Raw genomic sequence first — 27058 nt, forward strand, 5'->3', positions numbered from 1 at the left:
CGTTCCTCCTCTTTGAATGTTCTAATAATGTATTTTTTTTTTAATTCTCGCACCATCCCAAAATCTGACTTGGTCCATTTCTTTACCATGTTCATAACAACTTACTATGTTCTATGGAAGCATAGGAATGTGGTTTCTATGAGATCAAAAACCCCAAACACTCTCCTTGTAACAATATAGGTGAACAATTGGCTTTCTTTTCTCAATGGTGAGGTTTATACTATACCAAAGATGATTGGTTTGGAACCAATTATTGTTGTAACCTCTCAACCTTTCTTTTTTACATGACAATGCTTTCATTATCATTGCAATCTCTAACCGGTCTCTTAAAATATCAAGGATGGGAAACCACCCTTTTCTCTCAAAATCAATGCTTATTTTTACTTGTCAACCATTAATGACAGGAGAGGCTTTTGATGCAGCGGCCCTGGGAATTCTGATCGGGATTGAAGAATCTATCAAGCATGAATGGGTGGTGCGCTCGATCTGGACAGATTTGGAAGAACTTGAAAAGTTAATGAATCCTAACCATTTTTTGATGTGATTGTGGGCCACTATTCCCTGTAGGATTGAATTGGATAATTACTTATTTAGCCAATCTTTTGTGTAAAAAATGATGACAATTTGGTAAATCTTGTTAAGGTGTTTGCTTATAAGGCAATGGGAGGAAGAACTAGGTTATCAATTGGACAAGTCTCTTTTGGAAACTTGATAAATATGTAAGTTCTTTTTTTTTTTTCTTGCTCGAATAAAGAAAAACAAAACAAAACAAAACAAAACAAAAACAGAAACAAACAAAAAAACAAAACTTAAAAACAAAAACTTGCTTAGAAAGAGAATGCCTAATTTTTCTAAGTTCCTTTTGTCGACCAGAAAACACAGTAATAGTGAGAAAGAAGAGACAATGTAAATGTACCCTCCAAACAACTAGCCTTCGATAAAATGACGCAATCATCGGCAAATAGTACTAGTTCACAGTTCAGGAGGGATTTGATTTTAGATTGAACTATGTGTACTAGGTGAGAAATAGACCAATCTTACTAGTGCCGATCCATAAATAGCCTTATTTTGTTCAGCTCTCAAAAGATAACATGATAAGGCTTATTGACTTAAATAAATAAATAGAGACTTGCCATGTTGGAAGTGCTGAAGAAGATTGACCTTGCTTGTCCACTACGGACTCGAATCCTCTCTAATGTGTCAGCCCCTCTAGAGCACATAAGACAGCTAGCAGCACTGGGCACACACCCTAAGTGCCTTCCAGTCATCTAATGTGTACTGAAGAGGCTGGTGCACTTGAGAGGATCTTTCCCATTTCTCATGATGTTTAAAATAATAAGTAAATGAAAAAATGATGTACACACTAGCATTTTCTTGATCGTTGGATCCCCTTGCATCTTAGCTATAAAATCCGTCAAATTTTACAGCACAACTCTCTAATTGCTGCAAGCCCTCCCTCCTCCTACTAGGATCGTTTGGTTAAAGCCCAACCACCAAAACATGGAAGAGTCATGATGTGCATGTCATTCTCAATGTTTGATTATAGTCTGATTGTTAGGGCTAGAATGATGATGTGCATGTCATTCTCAATACTTAGTTATAGTCCGATTAGTGCTTGAAAGAGACTAAACGACACACCCAAATACGTAGCCCCAGTTTTATCCCAATTATTCCCTTTAAAGTCTAATACAGTCAAAGAACCCGATTGTAAATCAATAACCAACCAACAGAAGAGTGACATGTCCATACGCAGACTACGAGAGTTGACTAAGTGATAGGAAAATGCAATAAAATTGATGGGACAAATTAGGCCTGATTGAGCCCGAGTGGTTGACCCCCTTACCGATTACCATGATATCCTCAACGAGAAATTCTGTTATGTGCCAATTGGCTACATCAGGCACATGGGTTGTTATTGTCGTGAAGGACACTACTTACACAAGTAGGTCAAGCAGTTAAGCCAGTGGGAGGTGTGGAGGATTCCATGTGGGTAGAGAATCAAGACGCAGAGCATATTATTAGTGTAAGAAGTGGAATTAGTAGTAATTGACTAATTGAGTTGGTCAATTATATTAGTAGTTGCTAGTAATGGGTTACATGGGTTATGTGGGTTAGTAGTTCGATTAACCTTATATTCTTATTTATTGTGGCATGACTTCCTCGATAGAGTCAAGAGGCCGACTATTTCCCAATTAGCTAAACTTCGGCTGTGTTTGATAAGCATTCTTAGAACGAGAACGCACATTCCCATTCTGAGTATCCAAAATGCATTCTTAGTTGTGAATCAGAACAATGTTTGGATACCAATTTGATTAAAATGCATTATTGAGTATAGAGTATTCAGACATTTCTTCAAACACCTCATGGGCATCTACAATTTCCCACTATATATATATATATATATATATATATAGAACAACAGAAATTTATAATAACAAAGGATTCCAATTCTATCCAACTTGAATTTAATGTAGATTTCGATAGAAAGAAAAGAAAAGAAGAATTTAAAAACACTAAAGCCAGAAGTAGCGCTCTTAACCATCGATTTGCAATTTGTAACCTACAACCATAGCTCCAAGGGCAGTCCTTCCCACCATTCTCCGGCCACCGAACCACAAAAAACGGAACAAAAAGAAGATGAGGAACAAAATGATAGCAATCCTTCAAATTCCAACCCATTAAGGAATCCATCGTCTCCTGCAAGATGATGCTAGATGACCTATCCATACATGATAGACATGATCACCTAAGTTGATACTAATGTCGTTGTTGGTGCCAACTTTGTCGGTCTCTCCTACACCTAGAGCTCAATAAGAACCCATCAGCCCATCATGAGCAAGCTTGTGGTTAGGCCTAAGCTCTTCAATGCTATGGCCGTGTAGGATTTGAATGTGAAATAGGGGAGGGTTTTGTGGTGTGGTTACTAATTGGGCACTAGTGTAGATGAATCACAATACACAATCATGTATGGATCTTAATGTGACAAAATTAAGGATGGTTCTGAGCTCTTGTGGTCATGATGGTATCGGATGCCCTTTATTTCTGATTTTTGAATTTCTCAGCAGCAACGCCATGTTTGAAGAAGTCGCTTCTACAAGAACAAGAACGCTAGAATGGAGCTTTTAGCCTATTCCAGAACGAGGCTTGTTCTTGAGCCCATTCCAGGGATTTAGAATGGGAATGCATATACTAAACAATGTTTCTCTCGTTTCAAAATGTGTTCTGTACTTAGAATGCATTTCAAGAATGCATACCAAACACAATCTTCATCTCTTCCCCTAATTCCTCTCTTTTTCAATTTTTCTCAATTACTTTAATTCTTTTTTTTTTTTTTATCATCCTGATGCGGTAAAAATTGACCGAATGATCTTCCTCACAAGACTTGGTACTCCACGCTAAACCTGCACAAAAGAGCAAACAAAGGAGATCCGAGCTGACTCAACGAGGGACTCTCTGATGCCTAAGTCAGATTTCTTTCACAACAATTACTCATGAGAGTTTACTATGAAAATCATTCCTCCTTAGTTTTTGGGGGCTTACCTTGATAATTATAGGCAGTGAATGAAGAGAGGCGGTAGAAGAGAGTCCTATTTTGGCAAGTAGTTCACTCTAGTTAGAATAATTCTTGGAAGAGTCCCACTAGGTAACTATTACCTTATTTGTTGGGATATTTCCTAGCGATAAGATTTGCTAAGCTGGCGATAAGATCTGCTGAACCAGCAATGAGCGATCCTCAGGATTGTCCCCGCAATTGCTGGAATCGGATCAGACTCTTTAGGGAGATGAGCTGAGGGGTCGGGTCAGCTGAGGATGAGTCAAGGGGTCAAGTCGACCGAGGATGAGCCATGGGGTCAACTCAACCGAGGATGAGTCAATGGGTCGGGTTGGCCAAGGATGAACCATGGGGTCGGATCGACCAAGGATGAGCCAAAGATGACCCGATGTAATGGCAATTTTACCCTCATCACATCCCAATCTCTTCTCTCCTCGCACCGCTGTGCACATAACAAATTATTCCTCCTCTTACCAAAAAATAAATATTATTCGTCTAAATTACACTGGGAATACCCTCATTGCCCTCCTATATATGGACTGCATTGCACCCTGACCCTCCTATGCTATGAAAACCTCATGAGCGTCGCATGAAAACAAAGAGGAGAGAGAAAGAGGCGGACGACACGCAAAGGATCCATCTAAGGAATACCCCATTTTTTCCTTCTTTTGTTGGGAAAAGGAAGGAATCTATCATCAGCCATCCTCTAGTTAAAAAAACAAAATATCATCTGCCATGCAAAAGGTATCCAGTCTACATCTTTTAATCAGGGTCACTAGCATCTGTCATTCGTGCATCGCATCACTAGGTTTTTTGTTGGCCCCACTCCAGAAACAGAGTAAAAAAGTTGGGGGGGAATTTTTTTTGAAGATTTTTTTTTGTGGGACCCACATGTGTTTTAGGCTTATAAGGGAGATCTAAGGAGCCGGGAGGAGTGAAGCTGTGAAATACATAATTTGTGAGTTGCTGTAGTTCTCAGTTATACAATTTAGTAGAAGAGAGTTGAAATATGGAGGAGAGCGGAGTTGGAGAGAATAACAACAAACACTTGGTGGACAGGTTTTGCGAGTTCACATCTTCATCGAGAGAAGAAGCTTCCTTCTTCTTGGAGAGTCACAACTGGAATCTCGACTCTGCACTCTCTACCTACGTTGAAAACAACAATCTCGGTTTCAATGACGACGACACCACCAACGATTTCGATCCTCTGCCTCCTCGTCCTCTTCAATCTCCGTCTCCGTTGATTCCTCCACCTACCAATTTTCAATCGACCACGGTACCCATGTCCTCCCGAGACAAGAAACCCTCGAAGCCCTCTGGCAGCCGTACCGGAGGCATCCGTACGCTTTCTGATCTGAACCGTGCTTCTGGTCCCGGCTCCGACGATGACTCCGATGGCCCTCAGGAGTATTACACTGGTGGCGAGAAGAGGTACCACCGCCCTTAATATTTTACCCTCATTTGATATTTAATAGGGGTTACTTTTCGAAAGAATGATTCTTTGGTTTGTGATTGAGATTTAATTGTATTCTGCATATTGGGGAACTTAATTGATTGCTAATGTCGATGGCTATTGTAAATATTACACGCTACAGCACCATATATTTGCCTGTTTGATACACTTGCTTTCGTTGATTTCTGTACCTCATTCTCAATTTCCTGACATGTGTGACTCTCATGGAACGGGGCTTTTCGATAATTTGATTTGTACCAATATTTTTTGATGAACCTGTTGGAAAATTAGTAGCCGCGTCAGGTGACTTATCCTGTTCGTGGGTTTTCAGTTTCTGCTGCTACACTTTATGAACAAATGGAGTCTCGATCTCTGTGGGTTCTTGTATTGACATCTGTGAACGATGAATATGAAATGGTTTCGATTGGCAAACATTGAAGTACTTACTGTCTTCCTGTTTGATTACAATTTTCTTCAACAGTATTTATGAGAGGAAAGGTCAACATCCCAAACAACTTTCTCCTGTTGTTTTTTGAGAAAGGGGCTGAACACCTGTCTCACTACAATGTGTATTCTTCTTGATGTCCGAAAGGACTTGAGACTAAGCTTCCCTTGTATTTACAATCGTTTGAATTTTCCTTATCAGTGGTCATTCCCTGTAGGCAATTATTGGAAGTGCTCATTTGTCTAAGCCTCACAGTAGTGGATTAATTCTACCAGAGTACATGGAATAATAGGCATTGCAGAGTCTATAGTGCCACATGCATCTTATCTGCTTTATTGGTTGATCATATTCTATTTAACATTCAGGAGTTTCTTCATGTCTATGGACAACTTTCTTCCTTTCGATGATCCATAATCTATTATCTCTGAAAATCAACTGGTCGTTCACCTGCCCATTCTATCAACAAATACTTCCTTGGGATAGCCTCAACAGAATGGAGTCGGTGCCTTTCGAAGCACTTTGACGTGTGAACCATGAGAACCAAACAAGTCCGCGCACATTAGCACGCGCCTGAGTGCTAGCTTCCATTAGATATGCTTCACTTCTGTTCTTCATGTAACCCTAGCACACTGCCAAAGAATTAACTCTCCATAACATCTTTGCCTATGTGTCATAGCTTATAGCTGTCTAGCGGTCCAAAATCTCAAAAAGTTGATCATGGGTTTAACCCTTGTAGTTTCTGAAAGTAAGCATAATGAAACCAACCACTGAGGTTTCTCACATTGAATGAGAAGATGGGCTGCAGACTCCTCATCTTCCAAAAAAAAAAATGCATTCAATTGCTTTCTAAAAACCCCTTAGCCTTTAGATGTTTAAACTTTGTAGATGATATCAAAAAAATCAGTGTGCCTCAACTTAAAATGATGCATGTCTTGTCTAATTAGCTCTTGAGAGGTAAGTTCACCACTCCCTCGATGAAACTCTTGTAGAATGTTTGTGGTGAACATTCCTTTGAACTCAGTTTTCTAATGTCCCTATATACAATTCCTATGTGATTATCATCTTTATCAGACATTTGAATAGATACAAACAGTCCTTGTACTTCCTATCAAGAAAACTACTCAGAACGAAGGACACCGAGTCTTGGCCCTTTGATGAGTTTAAAATATTGTCCTGTGCAGATAAATTTATGGGGACAGTCTTAATAGCCTTATGGAATCGAGCAAAGTTTGCCAAGATGTAACCATTAACCTTTCCAGAATCTGATATGCTTACTGATTCTGACCTTAATAAAGGTGCATATAGAATATATTTTCAAAATTCCACACTATGGCCTTTCATATGCCATACCTGTGAATAGAGGGTACCTCATGTGAGCTTCATTTGTATTTACAAGTTCCATATTCCCATCAAGTAATATGCCTTCATAATGCCAGATCCTCCCACCAAGAATGCTGTAACCATTTTCCTGAGTAGCTACCCAACTTCTTGGTTTCCATTAGACTGGATGGGATTACTTATTCTCTTCTTGCCCTCCATAAGAACTCAAGATGAAAATTTTCTGTTCTTTGGAATTCATTTGTTCACTTAAGACTGGAATAAGTTCAATGGGAAGATTGACAAATTCACTCTTTTTAGCTGTGATTTTTCCCCAAGGGATATCTTTCCTCTATAAGATTCTGCCCTTTGTTTTCTCAATCACCAGATCTCCAAGTTGAGAAAGATAAGGCTTTTTCTTCGATAGTCATCTCTAGGAAAGTGAGAAGCAGTTCCCACTGAGCACCATTTTGCTAGGTCTTTGAGCTTGAATGCCAGTTTGGCACTTTTGATTAGATTGGCTTGTAGGCCTGATAAAGGTTCTAATCCTAAGCATGGAGCTCATTTGGATATCATTGTTTGCTATATTTGCGACCTGATTCATGTGACCTATTGCTTGGACAGCCATTGGATGGGAAATTTATCATCCTATTTTCGTTGAATATCTATGTTTACTTGGATAACCATTTAAGTTTGGTTGCCTTCATTTTTCAAACTAACCTTTGAAGTGTGATTTGATGTTTACTATGTGGTCTGAAGCTCTTGGGTTTTTCTGCATTGCAATTTTTGTGTAGTCATTCTGTGTGGTTTTCCTTTAAGTTGTTATGTTGGTTGGGCCATAGTTGGAGGTGCAAGAGCTTTGTATGGTTCACTCTGCTTCCTTCTTAAAGATTCTTTTTTTCTCCCACCATGTCCATGTTGTCCTTTATCTATGTGTTTATTTACCTTTGCACTCTGTTATGAACAGTCCAACTCAATATGGAATGAGTTCAACTGAGAAGGGGCCTATCCCAAATCTATGGAACTCGTGGATACACAGCTTTAAAATAGATGGGGAGTGATTAATTTAGCATACCCTGAATCAGAGCCTTTTGACATAAGTTCGATTCCTACACTTCTGTTGAATGGATACTAAAAATCTCCCTGATCTTCTCAAAATTGAAGGATTTTGAATTTTTATGGCTGATTTAGTAATTCATTTTTGATGAGTAACTTGTCTCTCATCACAAGGATCCTTAGTCCTATTCGCCTCCTTTCTTTGCAATTTGTCCTTTGAAGTCACTGAGGGCTGATCTCATTGTTGACCAATTTCTTAAAGCTCTTGCTAAGATCAAGGTCTGGAGTGTTTTTTTTTTTTTTTCCTGGTAGTTCTATGGATTCAATATGTTGCTGTGAGCATAAAACTATCACCTTAATGTTGAGTATCTGTGAAACTGGGAAATTCTTATGGTCCACAACTAATAGCACTGTAATGGTGGAGTAACCCCGTAATATCGGTTCAGCTTTATTTGTGCAGAAATGGATCTACCTTTTTTTCCCTCAATGTATTATGGACCTTTGACCTGTGAATTCCTCTCAGAAAAGCTCAGTTACTTATTTACCGTGGTTGCCATTGCTTGTTGTCACACATGTCCCAGTACTTTTGACATTGAAGAATATCTCACCACATCAGTTTTCTCGTTGACAACTATTTTTGTATTATTATTTTTTTTTCCTTTTTCTTTTTTCTTTTTAAGTCTTCCATCATTGTGATCTTGCAAAAAGAAGTTGTTACTATTACCACTATCGTTGATGTTATCATTAAAATAGTCAATAGACCTCCTTGGTCATCATTATAGTTGTTTTTGCTGCGTAATTCTCTCGTGGGAAAGTGCATTTGTACATAGAAACACAAGTTGAAGCATGAACAAGCAAGTCTGAACATGTCATGCCGGTATGGCAGACATTGATCGAAATTGTGTAACTGATTTACATCCTAGATTTTTGGTAGTGTAACCTCACTATGGCTGGCTCTTTCCTTCTTATAACAAACCAGGACCTGAGACCAGTACTTGCAAGTAGAAGAGAGAGGAGAAGAGAGAGAGAGAAACATAAGCGATAAATCCAACCTGCCATGATAGGATTCAGTGGTCTCCTATTGTGGCTTCCTCCTTTATTTAGGAATCAGCAAAGTGAAGTCTTAGTAGGATACCTACTGAGACTCACACCTAATTACAATCTAATACAAAGAAATACCAAAGAAAAATAAGCACTAACAACTAAAATTAGACTCAAACCTAAACTGTACCCCTCAATATAACTCACAGTAGGGACACTCCCCCCATCGTGAGTAACCTTTCACTCCCTCTCAAGCTGGAGTATATCAAAAGGCTCCAGCTTGGAACAAGAACAAATATTAACAACACCACCAGTAAAAAAAGGGCGTAACCAGTGCACAAGGCTCCCGCCACTAGGGGGTCTGGGGAGGGTCATAATGTATGCAACCTTATCCCTACTTCGCATAGAGGCTCTTTCCCACTCAAACCCGCAACCACTTGGTTGCAATGGAGCAACCTTACTATTGTGCCAAGGTCCGACTTCTATTAACAGCAACACCAGTCTTCAACATAAATAGCAGTTGCACATGCCAATGAGCACAGAGAGAACTCCATTCTGGTAGCAAATAAACTCAAGCACACCAATCATCAGTAACTTTAATAGAGAAAAAAATCTTCATGTCAACTAATCTCAGACAGCAACAAGAAAAACAAGTGGCAATGAACACCAACTGCAATCCAAATATCAAAATAGCAACAACATCATAAGCCCTCCTCAAAGAAAGCAAAACAGTAATCTTCACAAGGAAGACAGTTGCAGCAGCATCCAACAGCTATAACATAAGTGCTCTCAAGAAAGGTAGGTAGTAATCTGCACAAAGAAGACAGATTAAAAGTGCAAATATCGATGCACTTATGGGCCCCAAATAGAGGTCACAGAAAATAGTGCAGCATAGATTGTTGCAAACCAGGTAAAAGTGTAGCATAGGTTACTGCGAACCAAGTAGTAGCTTTAGGTTGCTAGATACCAAATAACTCAGCATAAGGTTGTTGTGGACCATTCATGAATTGCATTGTTTCTGAATACCACAAATTACTATCTTTTGCTGAGACACAAGCAGACGACACGAAGAAATAAATAATAATATTCTTAAGCTGATGATTTGAGCAGATAATAATAATAATAATAATAATAATATCCATTCTCCCCCTCATGTGTAGCATTACACATGGACCAATAATGCAGAGGATGCAATAGAGAATAATCCACCATCATAGAATAGCAAGAACACAAAGGAGGAACATCTCAGAAATCCTATAATCAAGAACAGCCATGAATAATCTCGAATCTCCCCCTCACGATAGCAAATAAATACTAGATAGGCCAAATTTAAACAAATCTGAGCAAATAAACTCCAATAATGGCAATCAACCATCACTCCATGTAAGTAGTAAGTAGTAAGTAGTAAGTACCAATCTTCAAAAAATTGGAACCCCAAACTGATGTGATCTAGGGCCCACCAAAGCAATAAAATTGCAAATATACAGACCAAATCTGTAAATTCTGACTACACTTATGGGCCCACTCAAGCTAGAGAAGACTCAAAATATATCAATAACAATATATAGTGGCAGTTCTGTAAATATTTCATGGTCACAATGGGGTGAGGCATACCATAGTTTATTTGAAATCTAATTTGAAGCACAAGCCAGAGGGTAAACTTGGAATGGTCAAGAAAATAGGGGTAATGGATGATAAACTTAAGAAGGAAAGGGTAATAAAGGGGGGAAGTAGGGAGGGGAATAAAGGAATTAAAAGAAAATATATACAATTCTACAATAAAACATAAAACCATAATGATGAGGAAGTCTTCTTCCTCATGATACTAGGGAGGGGGGTGATTGTGGGATTAGGTTACTCTACCAGTGGAACTTCTTCAACCTATGTTTCAACAAAGGCGGTAACTGCAGCAAACTTCTACTTGCGATAAAACTGATGGACTACCATGTCATCAATAACCAAGAGATTGGAGTTCTTCATATCCAAATCAGCAAATTGAGAGCTGTATATAGCAGCAGAATATCAAGCAGTATATCAATCTTCTTCAACTCTCTTCTTCAATCAATCAAATCCCTAATGAGCTCGGTATATCATTCAGCAGTAGATGATAATATAAATCGATTCATAAGCAAACGATTCAGGTCTACTGGTATTCAGCAATAAATGATCATCAGAAATCTCATGGTGCTAGAAGAACCCCTTAGCGGCAGAACCAGAAATCAATATTAACGATGGCAAAACTCCGACAATGCCAGATATGATTCATCAACGATCGCACATCAATCTTCATTGACACTCGGAATGGACAGCACATGTGGCTGTACACCACAAACCTGAACCTTGAACGACTCTCAAAACAGATACTGGTTACAGCTCTAATGCCTTGTAACAAACCAGGATCTGAATCCAGTACCTGCAAGTAGTAGAGAGAGGAACAGAAGAGATGAATCCAACCTGCCACGATAGGATTCGGTGGTCTCCTGTCATGGCTTCCTCTATTTATAAATCAGCAGAGTAGAGTCTCATTAGGTAAACACCTAATTACAATCTAATTCAAGGAAATAACAAAGAAAAATAAACACCAACACCAATCGCTAACAACTAAACTTAGACTCAAATCTAAACTCTGCCACTCAACATAACTCACGATAGGGACACTCCCACTATTGTGAGTAACCTTTGACACTTCTAATTAATGCTGTCCATAATTTTCTTTTGCTTTTGCCCCTCGAGTATGAAAGTTAAATTCCCTTTATTGACAGTCCCTCTCTCTATCAGCTTGTGTTTGGGATTTGGGATCATAATAGTTAGTCCCTTCTGATGTTTTAAAAAGGAAACTTGACCGTTGCATGCAAGCATCTATCGACATGTAGTCTTACCTTCCCATGAGATCGGAGTGGAACAGCCAATATATATATATATATATATATATAGGTAGAAGTTGAACAGTCAATTTCAAATTTATAAATCATCAATATAGTTCCACTATGTCCAGCGGTTCATTCAATTGTTCTTTTTGCCATAGCATTTGTTCATGGACCTGTAATAATGTTTTCTTCCTTGCAAGGTGGAAATTATATCAGCATGAAAATGATTTTCTTTCATTGTAAATATCTTATAGTGTGCTATATTGGTATTTTTCAGTGGTATGCTGGTTCAAGATCCTTCTAAAGTTGGTAACGATGTTGATGCAATATTCAGTCAAGCTAGGCAGTTGGGAGCTGTGGAAGGACCTGTTGAAAGTCTTCATCCATCTTCAAGCTCGAGAAGCTTTGCTGGAACAGGACGGCTACTCTCTGGGGAACCAGTGGAGTCTGCTCCTCAGCCACCTGAAGCCATTGTTCACAACATAGTTTTTTGGGCCAATGGGTTCACTGTGAACGATGGCCCTTTGAGGAGGTTTGATGATCCTGAAAATGCATCTTTCTTGAAGGTAGTATGCTGGATGTGTAAAATTTCCATCACATGCTGTTCTTGGTCCCAAAAATAAAAAATAAATAAATAAAGGAAGCATCACATGCTGTTCTTTTTCATTCCTTTGTGGTTCCCTGTTCTATTGTGCTCCCTTTCCTCATCACAGATTGCACAAATTGCAAAGTTTTGAAAGATTAAAGGGTGAGGGAGGCAGAGTGGACAAAAGAGAATATGTATTTTGGAAAATTCATTGTTTGATGGTATGATTGCGATGTTGATTTATACTTTGTTGCTTTTCACTATGCAGAGTATCAGGAACTCAGAGTGCCCAGAAGAGCTTGAGCCAGCAGATAGGTCGTCTGCAGTTCATGTTAATCTCATCCGGAGGGAGCAAAATTGCCCTGTGAGTCCTTGTATGCTAATTTTGCAACTGCTTCTTGTGAATGACTGTATTATCTTACTACAAACTTTGTTCTTATTCTCATTCAGGAACCAGAGAAGCGCCACCTTCCATTTCAGGGTGTGGGGAGAACATTAGGTAGTAGCACATCTACAGCAGCACCAGGGCCATCTCCTCCTGTCAACTCCGCTCCACCCCCATCAATGGGCCTGGTAGTGGATGAAAATTTGCCATCGACCTCAATTCAGCTCAGGTTGGCTGATGGCACACGTATGGTTACACGATTCAACCATCACCATACCATTAGCGATATCCGTGCCTTCATTGATTCATCAAGACCAGGAGGGGCAGGAACTTATCAGTTGCAGACAGTGGGGTTTCCACCTAAGCAACTTACTAATGTGACCCAGACGATAGAGCAGGCAGGGCTTGCTAACTCAGTGGTCATCCAAAAATTCTAAGCTAGCAGTCGAATAGGGATATCAAATTGTCAATTTCTGTTCAGAATTATGACTTTTAAGACGGAATCAGTTATTGTCATCATTTGGTGAGATAGGGTTTTATGTAAGGAAGACTAATTATGATCTCAAAAAAATATCTCCAGCCCTATATATATTTCAAGAAGCAACAAACAATATTGCATGCATTAAATACTTGAAAATTAACTATTTTGTCTTTGTTTAGTGGATGATTGGACTCTATGAACACTACTTGGACCAATAAGAGTGGTTATTGTTCATCTAGAGGAGTTGCGTTTATCTAAAAGAAAAATTTAATATACTTCGATGAGTGTATTCTTCCCTTCATATTCTTCAATGTTTCATTGTACAAGATGCTGTTTAAAATATGGTTCAGCTGACCCTGCCCTGTCCTAGAGTGTACCCTGCAGCAAGATTGGGTGGGTTGTCTAGGTTTGATCTTTGTCACTTGAGCAGTAAGCAGTTTGTACTGAGACTTATTCAATATGGGAGGTCTGGGTATATTCAGAGCCTGTCATAGACTTTTGCTAAATGTTCTGGTGGTTACTGGTATGGAGATGCTACTCATTGTACCAGTTCCTGTTTGATAAATTCCTGGGATCCATTTGTTTAACTATAGTTGTTGAAAATCTTGGCATTTTAAATGGGAGTTTAACTAGAAATGTGGTTACCAGTTTGGTAACAATCTTTAACATTTTAAATGAGGCTCATGTTCTAGAGATTTTCTAGAGCTCAGATGTTGGGCCGCAGCTTGTTCTATTTTTGGCCATTTTCCCTTTCTTTTAGTCCCTACAATAATAGATTATAATGAAACTTGCCTCTTATAACAAGATCCCCTAAAATGTATTGAACCCAAGGATTTAGGGGACGGTACCGATATCGATCCGAATTACCCTTTTTTTTTTAAGTATTATTTTTTTTACCATTTTACCCCTGAAATGATACAGAACACTGATCCGAATCGAGCAGGATTCGAAGATCGGTCTTAACCGATACTGATCCGATATGGCTGATACGAGAGATACTTGAAACCATGATTGAATCCAAAACCCCAGAAAGTCATAGATTCGAAGAAATCTTTGCCTTTTCTTTTGGATTCTAATTTCTGGGTTCAGGCTAATTCAGACCGTGGAGGTTGATCCATGATTATATGTACTTGAACCTTGATGGGTAGCTTGTAATTTGTAAAAGAACAGAGATTTTCACCTTCCTTGGTGGTTCCCTTGTATGGAAAATTGAGTGGCAGAAGTCTATGATTTCTTTGCATTGGAGAGGAAAATGAGATAGAAAAATAATGCATTTTTCGGAAGGGTCTTGCTTGGTTTAACCCCGATTGGTTACACAGAGCTTGGCACTAAGACAGCCAAAACCTAAAATATAAGAGGTATTATAGGTAACAAATAAGGGTCTGGCTTGATGTAACCATTCATAGTTTTTATTTTTTTAATTGTAAAGAAAAGAATGAAAGATCGCTACCCTCTAGTGTGTCTTGCTTCCAAACATGGACGGCACCTCTTCTTGTCCACTTAATGTTAGTGTGACACTGAAAGCATTCCTCATTTATCATTGAATTTCACTTACATCTCCAGCTCTTCGTTGATCAAATGTGCATCATAAGAAAGATAATTGATGTTTCCATTCCTCATCCCAATTGGATTTTGTATTTGAGTCTAGAAGTAACTCTTCATATATTGATGAAGACAAAAGAGATGTCATTGTTCATGGAGTTGATACAAAACTTAGTAGAACTTGTCCCTAAAAGCCGGCTTATAAAGTGAGGGAACCTTCATCCACCCACATCAATTTCCTTATGGGACTAATGTGAGATTAACTTCCATCTTGCCAAATACCACCCTCCCAAACTAATGTTTACGACAACCCCCCCAACCTTCACTCTGGATCAGATAGTCCTTTCTAAAGGATTCCACTTTGCTCTAGGATCTTTGTTGGGCTGTAGGAACTCTTTCTTAAGAACTTCACTTTGATACTAAATTACCCATGGATCAGGTTAACCCTTTCTAAGGCTTTTGTTTTTGAAACATACGATAGTATTTTGCTTATTCCTCGAATCATGCTTTGTTGTGACATGTTATGTCTTCTTCCCTGTTGCTAGTAGGCTGATGGGTCCCATGCCTGATACACATGTTTTGGCCTTGTGTGTCCACTATGCTCAAGGTTTCTTTCTAGCAGTAGGTAGCCCTTTCTTGGGGATTTCACTCTGTCAATGTGATAAACTTAACTTAGAGGTATGAATCACATCTCTATGCATGTGGAGAAACATCTCTAGATACTTGGAATGGTATAAATACATGTTTCTACATTAAGGGAGATGTCCATAGGTAAGGTCTTTTGGGGTTAACCGTACCTAAAGTTGTATATATCTTTAATAGAAAGCACCTATACTAAGAAGTGTAATCATGATCAAGGATTTAGAATCTTCAATTGAGATTTAATCCTAGCCATACAAAACAGATTAACACAACCCTTTAGACAAGCGTGTCTGTAAAGGTCTTCCCTCTATAAATTGAAGGGGTGGCCAGCGTCTCTCTCTTCCAATTTTGTAAGTGTGTGTGCTCTTGTAACTCGATCTATACTTTTGTCCTCCAAGTTCCATCCTCGTGAGTTTTATATTGTGGTTAGCTGATAACCCTTTATCCATGGGTTTGAACACATCTTTAACGTAGCACTCAAAAGGGAGTGCAGTAATCGATTGAGGGGAGGGGGGATACAATCTTTAATAGAGTGTCAAGTAGCACATCTCAACTTACATCTTGGAACATGTATACTTGTTGCAACATTTACCAAGTTCATCGAAACACTCTCCTACCAACACAAGAGGAACATTCTTTTTTTTTTTTTTTGACCAGCTAAAATGAAAATATGCATTAGATAATATTGGGCCTATTACAGTCCATATTCATCCAGTAATTGGCAGTCCTACTAGTTAGAGTTTGGTAAGCCATCTTCTTAAGATCTCCTAGCAGTCTATGTCTACTTATATTACAAAAGTGAGGGTAATAGGGATAATTATCCATCTCCTCACATAACTTTACTAGAGTTCTTGGCCATAGATTTAGTAAATTATTAAAGTTCTTGTTCAAAAGAAGTCCGATCGCCTCTGATTCGCTCCACACCTGATCCACTCTCCACTTGTTAGTTCTTGCTCGCCCTAACCCTGTCAAGAGACCTAGGGCCTCTGCTTCACCATCTTTTCCTGTGAACACATAATTTGTTTCCCATAAGATATCTTGTCTGTGAGAGGTAAAAATACTAGCCCATGCAGACATATTTGTTTTTACATCTTTTATACTAGTGGTAACAAATGTGTTTGTGCTCAGTGTTGGTGGAATTGTATTAGTATATTGAGATGAGATAGATATCACATGGTCGTTCTTCATGGGGTGGTTGATGCCGTTTCTTACCCAAAATTCAATCTGCTTAATGACATTGTTGCAATTTGATTTATGTGCACAAAAGGTGGTTTTGTTTATGTGATCCCAAATAAAGTAACAGGTTATTATCATTATAGAAAAAAACCATCAGTTCTTTTTTGGGGATGAGACCGGTATTGAAGTAAAATAGAACAAGTTTTTTGACTAAATCACAAGGGATTCTCTTCGATTTGAAACCTAATATTCCAGATGCCCATACCCTTCTAGAGAGAGCACACTCAAACAGAATATGAAAAAGAGTTTCCCTTTGAGAAGGGCAAAGGCAACATTGTGGGTCAATGTCCACCCAATTTGACACAATATCCTTAGTAGGGAGGCCCCCATTAAGCGCTCTCCAGAAGAATATCTTAAACTACACAAGAGGAACATTTAAAAACAAAAAAATCCATTCACTCATTATGTTTGATTATCATTTTTCACAAGTGACAATGTTTCAAACCAGCCCTGTTGCCATCCCTCCCACCCACAGTGGGCATTAATACCTGTAGAAGGAACGGTTAGCTTAATTCTATATTGGAACAAGACCAGTCTTTCTACTAGATGGGCCCAAACCTTCACTAGTGAATCTAATCCAAGATCTTATATGGGAAGGGAATAGTTGGAGTTGGACCCATCCAACATCAGCGTCAATTGACACAAGAAACTTATATGGGAAGGGAATAGTTGGAGTTGGACCCATCTCAAGTCTGAACACAACTACACAAGAAATTTGGCAAGTTGAAAGTTGTGGAAGCCATGGACAGATATAAGGATAACCTGTGGTAGAAAGGAAAGGACACCTCAGACCATCCATTACTTCCTATAAAAACCAAGCCATATAAGCTATCAATCCATCAATCATTAATGGAGAAGAAGAAGAGTATAGTAAGAAATACGTAGCGAATACATTCTCATGGGTAGAGATAGGTTTTCCATCCATGGGCCATCCAGTCAAAAAAGAAAAAGGCGAAGAAGAGTTTTCATGGACCAGGAACTTTTCTTTTTTGGGTAGAATATTCTGGCAAATCCACTACTTATGCCACATGGATAAGGTGATCTAGCATTCTAATTTCTAATTGGTGGATAAATAATTAACTCTTTGATTAAATCAGATATTATATTTGATGATTTATCTAAAAGACAAATTAAAATTGACAGAAAATAGACCACTGTTTCCATTACCATTTTCCTTTTTGTGTGACACACATTTTCTTTTTAAGTATAAAAATTTCACTTTCTTTCCCTTTAATTCTCCTGGCAATCAAACGGAACCTTCATGTAACACATTAGATTAACCCTTCCATAGACAAAATCATAATACTTGTTGAAATTTAAAAATTAATTAATTAATTAATTAATTAATGAATGCTTGTTTTGATCATCTTTTCCTTTTTTTTTTTTTTTGTAATGCTTGTTATAATTATCATTTTTTTTTTTCTGGTAACACTTGTTTTGATTATCTTGGTTGATGTAGAAGTTGATGGTAATATTTATTTATTTATTTAATGAAAAAATAATGATCATTATTGCACACGGCCCATGTGTCTAGAGTCAGAGGGTTGCGAAATTACATCCTCGCCAATATGAAATCTAAAAAAATCCATCATGTCTCTGTGCACACGTATGCCTTTCATTGGCTCCCACGTTAGCACAAGACCACATGACTAGGACTGATCTTTTCCTTTTTTGCTTTCATTCCACCAGAGTAAAGCATATTAAGTCACGTTGGACTGAAAAAGACTAAACTAATTTACAATGCACAAGAGGTCCTCAAGTAATGAAGACACCCACAAACCCTAGTGAGGGTCCTCCATCAATCCAGTGAAACACAACACTTCTAAGATCAGACAAAGTCACCGTGCACATCCTTCGTCTAAGAGCCTGAGATTCATCAACCAAAGCAAAAGAAGGGTAAAAGGGGTTTGAAGGGACATGAGGTTCCTTCAATCAAAGGAAGGAATCCCAGTCCCATGGCTTTTGTAGTGGAAAAGAAGGCAAATCACATCTGAGAAAAATGTTAAAGTTGATGGGCATAAGATCTTAAGGAACCTTCTGCTTTTGGCTGTTATAGTTAATGAGATTATTATTCAATTACAAACTCCCACACCATATTGTTTGAAGTCAAAATTACCCCTCCCTTCAAGCATCCGATGGAATGCTCATGAATCATGATCATGGTTTCGGCAGAGTGAAGGGTAACTCAATCCTTTCTCAATTTGGCAACTTTTAAGTTTGCATTTTTTTTTTTTTTTTTTTTTGAAAAAAAATAATAATAATAAGAACCGAGTTGTCCTTGAGCCATAGTGAATAGGAATTCCGATGGAAACGAGAGAGAATGAAAGGAAAAAGATAACACATAAAATGAAATCCCAGGAAATGTTTTTTCTATCCAAAAAATAAATAAATAAATAATAGAATTTGGAAGTGAGTGGTGTTGAAATAATTAGTGTACCTCATCATTATACAAGATAAACATTTTTCGAAAGGTTGTCTAAGTATATTTCTCACCCTACTTGACTAAATATTCATATTTGTAATAACTTACGAAAAATAATTACAAGTTTTCCATCTTTTTTCTTTCCACCTAATTTTTATTTTTCTGAGAGAAAAAATGGATAAAATAAAAAATGGTGAAAAACTTATACTTATTTCTCACAAACTACCATATATATGAGTGCTTTATTAAATGGGATAAACTTACCAAAGAACCTCATAAATGCATTTGTTATTGTCTAGTGATGTAACAGACCACTTTCTTCCACCTCTCACACGCGCAAAGTCCTGTTTGACATTATTTATAGAAAATTTCATTTTATGCCTATGACCAAATTTTCCAAAGCCATAAGAATAGAAATCCAGTCATTATGGCACATCAACATTGTACGATAGATTAAAATATGAGGAGAGAAGCTCTCATCAAGACCTTCCCTTCGTTCAGCCACCGGCTGGAAAAACTTTATCATAGAGAAAAACTTTGTCATTTATATTCATCTCTCCTCCTCTCATTTCTTCTCCCTCATAAAATCTCACATCACCTCCACTGTTTTCTCTCTCCCACCAAATCTCATCCCACTAAAAACGTATTAATTCCATTATTTTTTTCTTTTTTCCTTTCCCTAATCAACACACAATATGTGTGGGATCCACCCCCATAAATTCTTTTATCTGTAAAATGACCAACGGAGCCTAAGAAAAAATATATATATAGGGCATTAGATTTTTCTTTTAAATTTTGTTCCCCGACACTACAGATCACATAATACACAATTATCACAAAGAGAAATTGATGCGGAATATCAAATCCAAAAGTCTGTTAATTTACCCGCCTTATTTCAGTATGATTACAATCAACTGCTACTAACTATAAACATTAATCCTGACCCATCTGGTCGTAGTTACCCTTCTCCACATTCTCTTTGTATTTCTGCTTCGCGGATTCACCTTCTGTGGAATCCACTACGGCTTCTTTTACTCCTTCCATCGTCTTCTTAGCGGTTCGACTCATCGACTCCGCCTTTTCCTTGGCTACCCTATTGAACTCTTCCGCCGTCGACCTCCCTTTCTCCCCTATCACATGCCCATTGCTCTCCTTGCTTTCGCCGTATCTCTGAAACAATTCATCAAACACCTTCTACGTAATTACAGTAGTTGCAAGAATTAATCAAATTTGTTAGTTACACTGAAAACCATTCCTTTTCGATCCTCCCCACCCTCAATATCTACGGAGAACTCGACCCTATAAACCGGCTCCCTCAAAATCTACGGAGAACTCAACCCTATAAACTGACTTATAAGATGAGGAATCTCATCACCTTATCAACTCACATCAACTCACATACCACCAGGTAGCCCTTTTTAAGGGTTAGGAAATGGCAAAAAAATGACGGGTGGAGTAACCTGATATGAATTTGAAAGAACTCAAACCATAAACCGGATTATAAGATATGGAAACCCAAGACATACACTAAATTCTTCCATAACTGATGTGGGTTAAGCTTCAGCCCCATAGATTGATATGGGAATGTAACAAAATCAAAATTAAAAGGAAATCGGCGAAAAGGGTATGTGTTGGAGGCAAATAGTTCAATTTCAAGTAGTTTTTACCTTGAGGAGGTGTCTCTGGAGTGATGGTGGTGTCAAGAGTATCGGCCTGGAGGCCTTGGACCATGGAACTGTTTGGAGAAGATGATGCTGAGCCATGTTTCCTCCTCCTTTCTTCCTTCCTTCCTTCTTTCCTCTTGGCCTTTTGAGGTTTCAGTTGATAAGAACGAAGTGGAATAAACCAAACTATGAAGAGCAAGTGATGAACAAGATGGTGAAAGAGAGAATGACGCTTTTATGGTGGTAGACGTGGAGAAAGAAAGTAGTTATCCACGAGCCACGTGATGCTGTTGATACATGCCACGCTTGACTATTGTTTTGCCGTTTCACATCTATCCTCTCTCTCTCTCTCTCGCTTTTATGTTTATGGATAAGTGTCTTTCTCTCATTGATTGGTTCCACTTGGATTCCGACCTGATATGTATGGCTCCTTTGTCCTTTCAATGGAAAAATGAAAAATTCAAGTACTATGGGCCACCGTAAATTGAACTAGGTTGGTCCAAGTCTACCTGCCCTTGGGGTAAAGGATCAATACCTAGTTGATAGTGGATTTATTGAAGACCAAATGGGCTCCTTCAACTACATCTTTCATAAAGGTTAATTGTGATGCATCTTGGAGTTCAAATCATAGTTAATGTGGGTTGGGTCTTGTGATTAGAGAGTTCAATACTTCAATTCTCTTGGCAGTGTGTAAAGCTTCAAGATTTGAAAGCATCTTTGGAGGGGAAGCCCTTGCAGTGCATTGGACTTCTAAAGGCAATCTCCCTAGGAGTTGAAGCTCTTCAAGTGGAATCTGACTCCAAGGAGGTCATCAATTATATTCAAAGGTCAGCCAACAAAACTCCTTTAGCCATTCAACCTATTATCTCAGATATCATTAACCTTTATTTTTGTTTCAATAATTGTATTTTCTCCTTTATTTCTAGGGATTCTAATCATGTAGCAGATTCCATAGCTCAAGAAGCACTGTTAAGTTCGTGTAAGACAATTTGACCAAATTCCATTCCATAACTAATGGAGAGTTGTAACTCCCCAGCCCCCCACGTGCACCACCCAAAATCAGTAGATTATCCTTTAAAAAAAAAATAAATAAATAAAATAAAATAAAATAAGAAGAAGAAGATTAGTGCACAATATGTATACAAGGGTATAATAGTTAAATTATATTATAATATCGGTATCATTAAGAGCTATATTGTCTAATTTCTATTTTTTAGACGAGGTACATGAAGCGGTTTCACTGCCACTGGGAGAGACTCATTATATTCGGAATGGCAGGGTACTTTGAGGACAATTTTATTGTGTTTACACATTTTTAGATGAAAGTTTTGAGGTACGGATAAGGGATGATAGCAACGTGAAATACTCTTAATTAGATGAAACAATTCTCCATATAAATTTTGGATGTGACAAGGGATTGTGATCATATGTTTCCTATTTCTTATTAAAGTGGTGGTGAATTTCTGTTCATATTGGATTCTAGAAAGATTGTCATATATCTTATCCACACACAAAAGGCTTTGACTCCTCATATTCGGGGAATTTCTGCTAGCTTCCATTTATCCTAGCGATGGTGGAGGTTAAGAAGAAAATTGAAGAAAAATAAGAAAAAACCCTCTTGAAAATCGAAAACTAGATAAAAACCTCCTCAAAGATATTCTCCCATAAATTTTATCAAGACGGCACATAAGAAGTCTTCTCAATTTCAATGCCATCTCCAAACCATGGTACGCCGTAGTCGCAAATCATGTACTTTTTTTTTTTTCTGTTAACCACGTTGTCCAGGTTAGTTTATGCACACCTCGACTAATCGTCGATAGACTATAGTACAATAATCCACCACCACGGTTTTCACTTAAATCGTCAATATACAGATAAGGAATCGAGCTTGAGACCATATGCGTATCTGAGTGAATTTATAAAAAAAACTGAAATCAAAGAATAATTATACCATAATGCACATCCATCCCAATTTTATTTTTAAATTATTTCACTTCTTACCATAGGGGCAGTACAACTCCAACATCTTTATAGAACCACCACCAAAATTATGAGTTCCTGCAATGATTTGCAATGTATGTCTCACACTGACTAAAACTATAATGTTGTTTTCTTCTAGAATCCTTCCACGAGTACACATCAAAAGGTGCTCTCAACACCTATGGATTTTTATCCCGAAAGTAGTATTTATAGCTTCGGAAATGAACCCATCACTGAAGTTTACAATATAATCAAAATTGTTCAGATAAAAAAGATAATGTACACTTTTTTTGTTTTTTTAATTAACTAAGGCTCTCTTTGGTTTGATTTCTACTTGTATTTATTTGCCTTATTTTTATTTTTACAATTGTTTGATATAATTTATAATACTTATTTCTATTTATAGTAAATTAGAAAAAATCACAAATCACTAATTACTCCCAAGCTATTTGTGATTTATGGCAACAAATCATTTATGTTGACTTTTACTACCTTCAATGAGCATCTGTGCTAAACTACTCAAAATCAATAGTAAATATGCAACTTTAATATGTTTTATATTTTTCTAATAAAAAACTCAAAATCTTATCATTTCTCTTGTTTGAAGTTTAAAGGTGAAGGTGAAAACTGAAATCTATTTTCTTATTATATAATTTATTTTAAACATAGTAACCAAACGTATACTATTTATGGTCCATTATTGATTGTCACAAATAATTTATGAAAAATAGTTTTATAAATGCAAATAGAAATCGCACCAAAGAGAGCTTAAGGTGTTCTAACCAGTTTACGCGCAATTCGACTAATCCTCTAGAAGTTAATGTACACTTGCTTAGCTCCAATTCATGGAGAAGTATTGGGTATATACCATACAATAATATTTACACTGCAGTAAAATATGGACTTCTGGAAAATTGTGTTTTCTTCATTGGTAGGTAGGCACTGACTTCCATTCTCCTTTAATTTATTATTATCTTAGAGATGAGTAACATGGACTATGGGGAGGTTTCACTACCAATGAGAGAGACTTGTTATATTCGGAATGTCGGGGTACCTTGAAAACAACTTTATTTTGTTCATACACGATCTTAGATGATCTTGGCATATGGAGCTTAATGTATACTCGTTTTACTCCAATTCATAGAAAATGATTGGGTATATGCTATACAACAATATTTAAGTCGCAGCAAATTTTGAGCTTTTGACAAATTGTGCTTTTCATTGGTGGGTAGGCAGGCATTAACTTCCATTCCCCTTCTTTATTTTCTTTCCATCTTAGAGATGATGTATATGGAGAGATTATGCATGTAGGAGAGACTCATTGTATTCAAAATGTCGGGACACTTCGAGGATAACCCTGCTATATTTACACATTCTTAGATGATTGTGTAGGAATGTCAATTTGGGACTCAGAAGGTCCGATTGTTAAAAGCTTGGATTTAATCATTAATTGTTACATGAAGTTCTCAATTTACCCCCAATGCCCATAAACTAAAGATAAATAATATTAAGATATACTTTAAATATTAAAAAAAAAAGGGGGAACAAAGAGAGGTTAATTTAACCTTATCTACAGTCAAATAATTGGGGGTCATAGGATTTGTCGCATGGACATATTAAAACAATTTACCCTTATAAACTTGTTTTTTTTTTTTTTTTTTTTTTTTTTGAAGACAAAAACTTTCAAATTGGAAATTAAGAATGTACAAAAGAGGCTGTAGTCAAACTACCGTTTTCAAAGTTGCTTCTGTTATGGAAGCAAAGAAGGAGACCTATTCCGATTGAGGTGCTAACCTATATGTTACATTTGTCATGGATTTACATACAGTAAAAAATATGGGTGCTATGCTTATGGGTCACAAAAAATTTTGTAGATCAAAAGGGAGTTTATATACGTTCTCTAAATTAATCGATATTTCTGTCAAAGATAGTCTACCTCCGATTGCAGAACATGTCTTTAGTTACAACACGTTAACAATTAAATAAGCATTTATCTCGATCAAAGCCTAGATTAAGGAAGCCCGATAAAAACCCTAGTCTGATCAATAGAATACTAATTGTACCATGCCTATCCAATGTAAATCGAATCAGATAAACAATCAATCAAGATACAAGGTTTCAAAATGATCAAACCCGATTATGCTCAACCAAGATTGGTTCGGCCAGACCGATTGACATCTGCATGCACCGCTTCTCCTTTATTAGTATTTACTCCGTATTGGTTTTTACTGCTCAACCAATATTTTCTTATTTTAATGGCATAGGCATTTGTCAGCATCCAGTGCCAATGAAAGAGCACGTACGAGCATCTTCAGCTCGTACCCGCTGTATAGACACACGCGTGCAGTAGCGTGCTTTATTCCTTTTTTTAATCACCATCTCAGTCATTGACCACAGAAGTACAGATGCAATGCCTGTCCGTTTTGGTTTTGGTATGCGCGGTGAGGGAGTGAAGAAATTCTGTGAACAGCAAGGGACTGTTAGGGTTTTGCCGGCGTTGCGGCAGCTTGAACTCTGATTTCGTTTCTTGACGACTTCAAGTAATGGATTCCAATGGCGGAGAGGCATCTCGAATTCTTCGAGAAATCGAGAAGTTGAAGTCAGCGAAGAGCGAGTTAGAGCATCGGATATCGGTCCTCCAAGCTCGTTTAGGTGAGCTGAATGAAGTCGAAACGGAGGAGGAAAAGGATTCTAGTTATTGTCATCCAGCGTTGATCAATGGTGCAGGGTTCGGACATGGACTTTCTCCAGATATGATATACCGATACAGTCGACACCTACTGCTTTCTTCATTTGGTGTTCAAGGTCGGCTTACTTTGATCGTTTTTGATGTTTTTAGTACTTCGGTTTGAATTTTCATTGATCAGTGTCCTTAGATCATTGCGATTGTGATTGTGATTGTGGGAAGTAGGTTTCAGTGTTAACTTGTTTAGATACCAATGAGAATATTGGAGTTTGGGTTTGCATATGCTGATATAAACTTTGATCTCCTAAAAACAAGTAGAGGCTACCCTACTTTATTATTGTTTTTTAATTTTTATGTTTTTAATCAAGTTCAGTTTGACACTGCTCTTTGGTAATCTTATTGGAAAATGATGGATTTTGAGCTTACCGATTGTTGTATGTAAAATCCTAATGCCGTGGTTATAATCTTAACAGGTAAAAAACTTCTAAACTTGAAGTTTGTAAATTTTCTTGCGGACCGTTTTTCTTTCAGTTCCTAGTTCTATTCTACTCTGAAAGCAATCACTTAAGATTGCTAGGGTTCTGTGTGTTTTGAAGTTCCTATCTTTTGTCTATATGGGAAGCTTAAGGCTTTTAGCCATTGTGTAATTATAGCCTGTTATTTTCTCCTTGTTGACTTGGGCTGTCTGTATGCTCTAGGGCAGTCAAGTCTGCTGAGGTCTTCAATTTTGGTGGTTGGTGCTGGAGGGCTAGGTGCACCTGCTTTGTTGTATCTTGCAGCTTGTGGCGTTGGTAATATTTTTCTCTTCTACATACGCCTGCAGTGTTGATTTTGAACTGTAATTTCAGCATCCTTTATTTTGCTTTTGGTAAATTGCTTCATCTTTTATCAGTGTATTATGTTCTAGATTATGCTGTTTAGTTATTATCTTTCATTAATATATATTTTTTTAAAATTTCTTGTTAGTCAATTTCTTTTTGTTGCATCTGGGCTGTCTGCAGTTCCTAGGATAAAGAGGGATACTAATAATAAGGTGCTTCTAATTGTCACTCTGAAGGTGAATTGCAGAGCTTGTCACTCTGACGGTGAATTGCAGAGTATGTCACCTCACATTGATTCTGCCATGTGACGGCTCAGATGGGGGAGAAATGCGTGGCCCCAAGGTCCCCTGTTTACATTTCAAATTTCAGCCCAATGAGAGTTTTCTATGTGGGATGGTGCATGAACATATATGGAAGGATAAATGATTGAATTTGAGGTGAAATGTGACATGTGTTCAATCCAGTTCATTCCCTATATATCCAACGGATGGATTTGCCAAATCATTTTTCCACTTGATGGATCACTCTGGATGACAATAACAATATGCATAGTTATTACATTATTATCATGTTTTAATGCTTCATGACCTGCCTTGTGGCGGTAAACATGGGTAGATGAGTAGATCCATGTGATGCAATGCCTCCCACACATCTCATTGGTAAATTTCAGCCCACAATGAGAAAGAAAGTGGCTTAAAGTTTCTATCCAAAGTTGAAAATTTATTAAGCTGCCATAAATGGGAGATGAATGTAATAATTCAAAATGGCACTTATATAACTCTGGACTGAAGTTTTACGTGGGGGATGGGGGCAGGGATGCATTCATGTACATGGCAGGTTATGATGTGTTGTTTGTCACGATGCATAGCAACATTTAATAT

The 27058-nt window shown here is 37.7% G+C and overlaps 3 protein-coding genes across 3 annotated transcripts in view; 2 read left to right on the top strand and 1 right to left on the bottom strand.

The window, feature by feature from the left end:
• The first annotated feature begins 4482 nt into the window (after positions 1-4482).
• On the top strand, positions 4483-13367 carry LOC122060123 (plant UBX domain-containing protein 4-like). Its single transcript, XM_042623306.1, has 4 exons — positions 4483-4984; positions 12010-12298; positions 12587-12682; positions 12769-13367. Exons 1-4 carry the CDS (start codon positions 4563-4565, stop codon positions 13138-13140), a joined length of 1179 nt encoding a protein of 392 aa, XP_042479240.1. The 5' UTR covers positions 4483-4562; the 3' UTR covers positions 13141-13367.
• A 6505-nt stretch (positions 13368-19872) lies between these two features.
• On the bottom strand, positions 19873-20990 carry LOC122059414. Its single transcript, XM_042622188.1, has 2 exons — positions 20694-20990; positions 19873-20196 (listed from the first exon to the last, which is right to left on the bottom strand). Exons 1-2 carry the CDS (start codon positions 20787-20789, stop codon positions 19960-19962), a joined length of 333 nt encoding a protein of 110 aa, XP_042478122.1. The 5' UTR covers positions 20790-20990; the 3' UTR covers positions 19873-19959.
• A 4062-nt stretch (positions 20991-25052) lies between these two features.
• LOC122058932 (adenylyltransferase and sulfurtransferase MOCS3) overlaps positions 25053-27058 on the top strand; it is a 32343-nt gene continuing 30337 nt past the window's right edge. Inside the window, exons 1-2 of the mRNA XM_042621646.1 lie at positions 25053-25475; positions 26055-26147. Of these exons, the coding sequence (XP_042477580.1) occupies positions 25214-25475; positions 26055-26147 (355 nt within the window). The 5' untranslated portion in view covers positions 25053-25213. The remainder of the gene's footprint in view (positions 25476-26054; positions 26148-27058) is intronic.

The sequence above is a fragment of the Macadamia integrifolia genome, chromosome 13, assembly GCF_013358625.1.
Source record: "Macadamia integrifolia cultivar HAES 741 chromosome 13, SCU_Mint_v3, whole genome shotgun sequence".
NCBI lineage: Eukaryota > Viridiplantae > Streptophyta > Magnoliopsida > Proteales > Proteaceae > Macadamia > Macadamia integrifolia.

Excerpts from the sequence above, each read along its gene's own strand:
- LOC122060123 (XM_042623306.1), top strand. The coding sequence starts at position 4,563 with ATGGAGGAGAGCGGAGTTGGAGAGAATAACAACAAACACTTGGTGGAC. Across the intron at positions 12,299-12,586 it reads AAAATGCATCTTTCTTGAAG|AGTATCAGGAACTCAGAGTG; the intron begins GTAGTATGCTGG and ends TTCACTATGCAG. Across the intron at positions 12,683-12,768 it reads GGAGGGAGCAAAATTGCCCT|GAACCAGAGAAGCGCCACCT; the intron begins GTGAGTCCTTGT and ends ATTCTCATTCAG.
- LOC122059414 (XM_042622188.1), bottom strand. The coding sequence starts at position 20,789 with ATGGCTCAGCATCATCTTCTCCAAACAGTTCCATGGTCCAAGGCCTCC. Across the intron at positions 20,197-20,693 it reads TCCAGAGACACCTCCTCAAG|AGATACGGCGAAAGCAAGGA; the intron begins GTAAAAACTACT and ends GAATTGTTTCAG.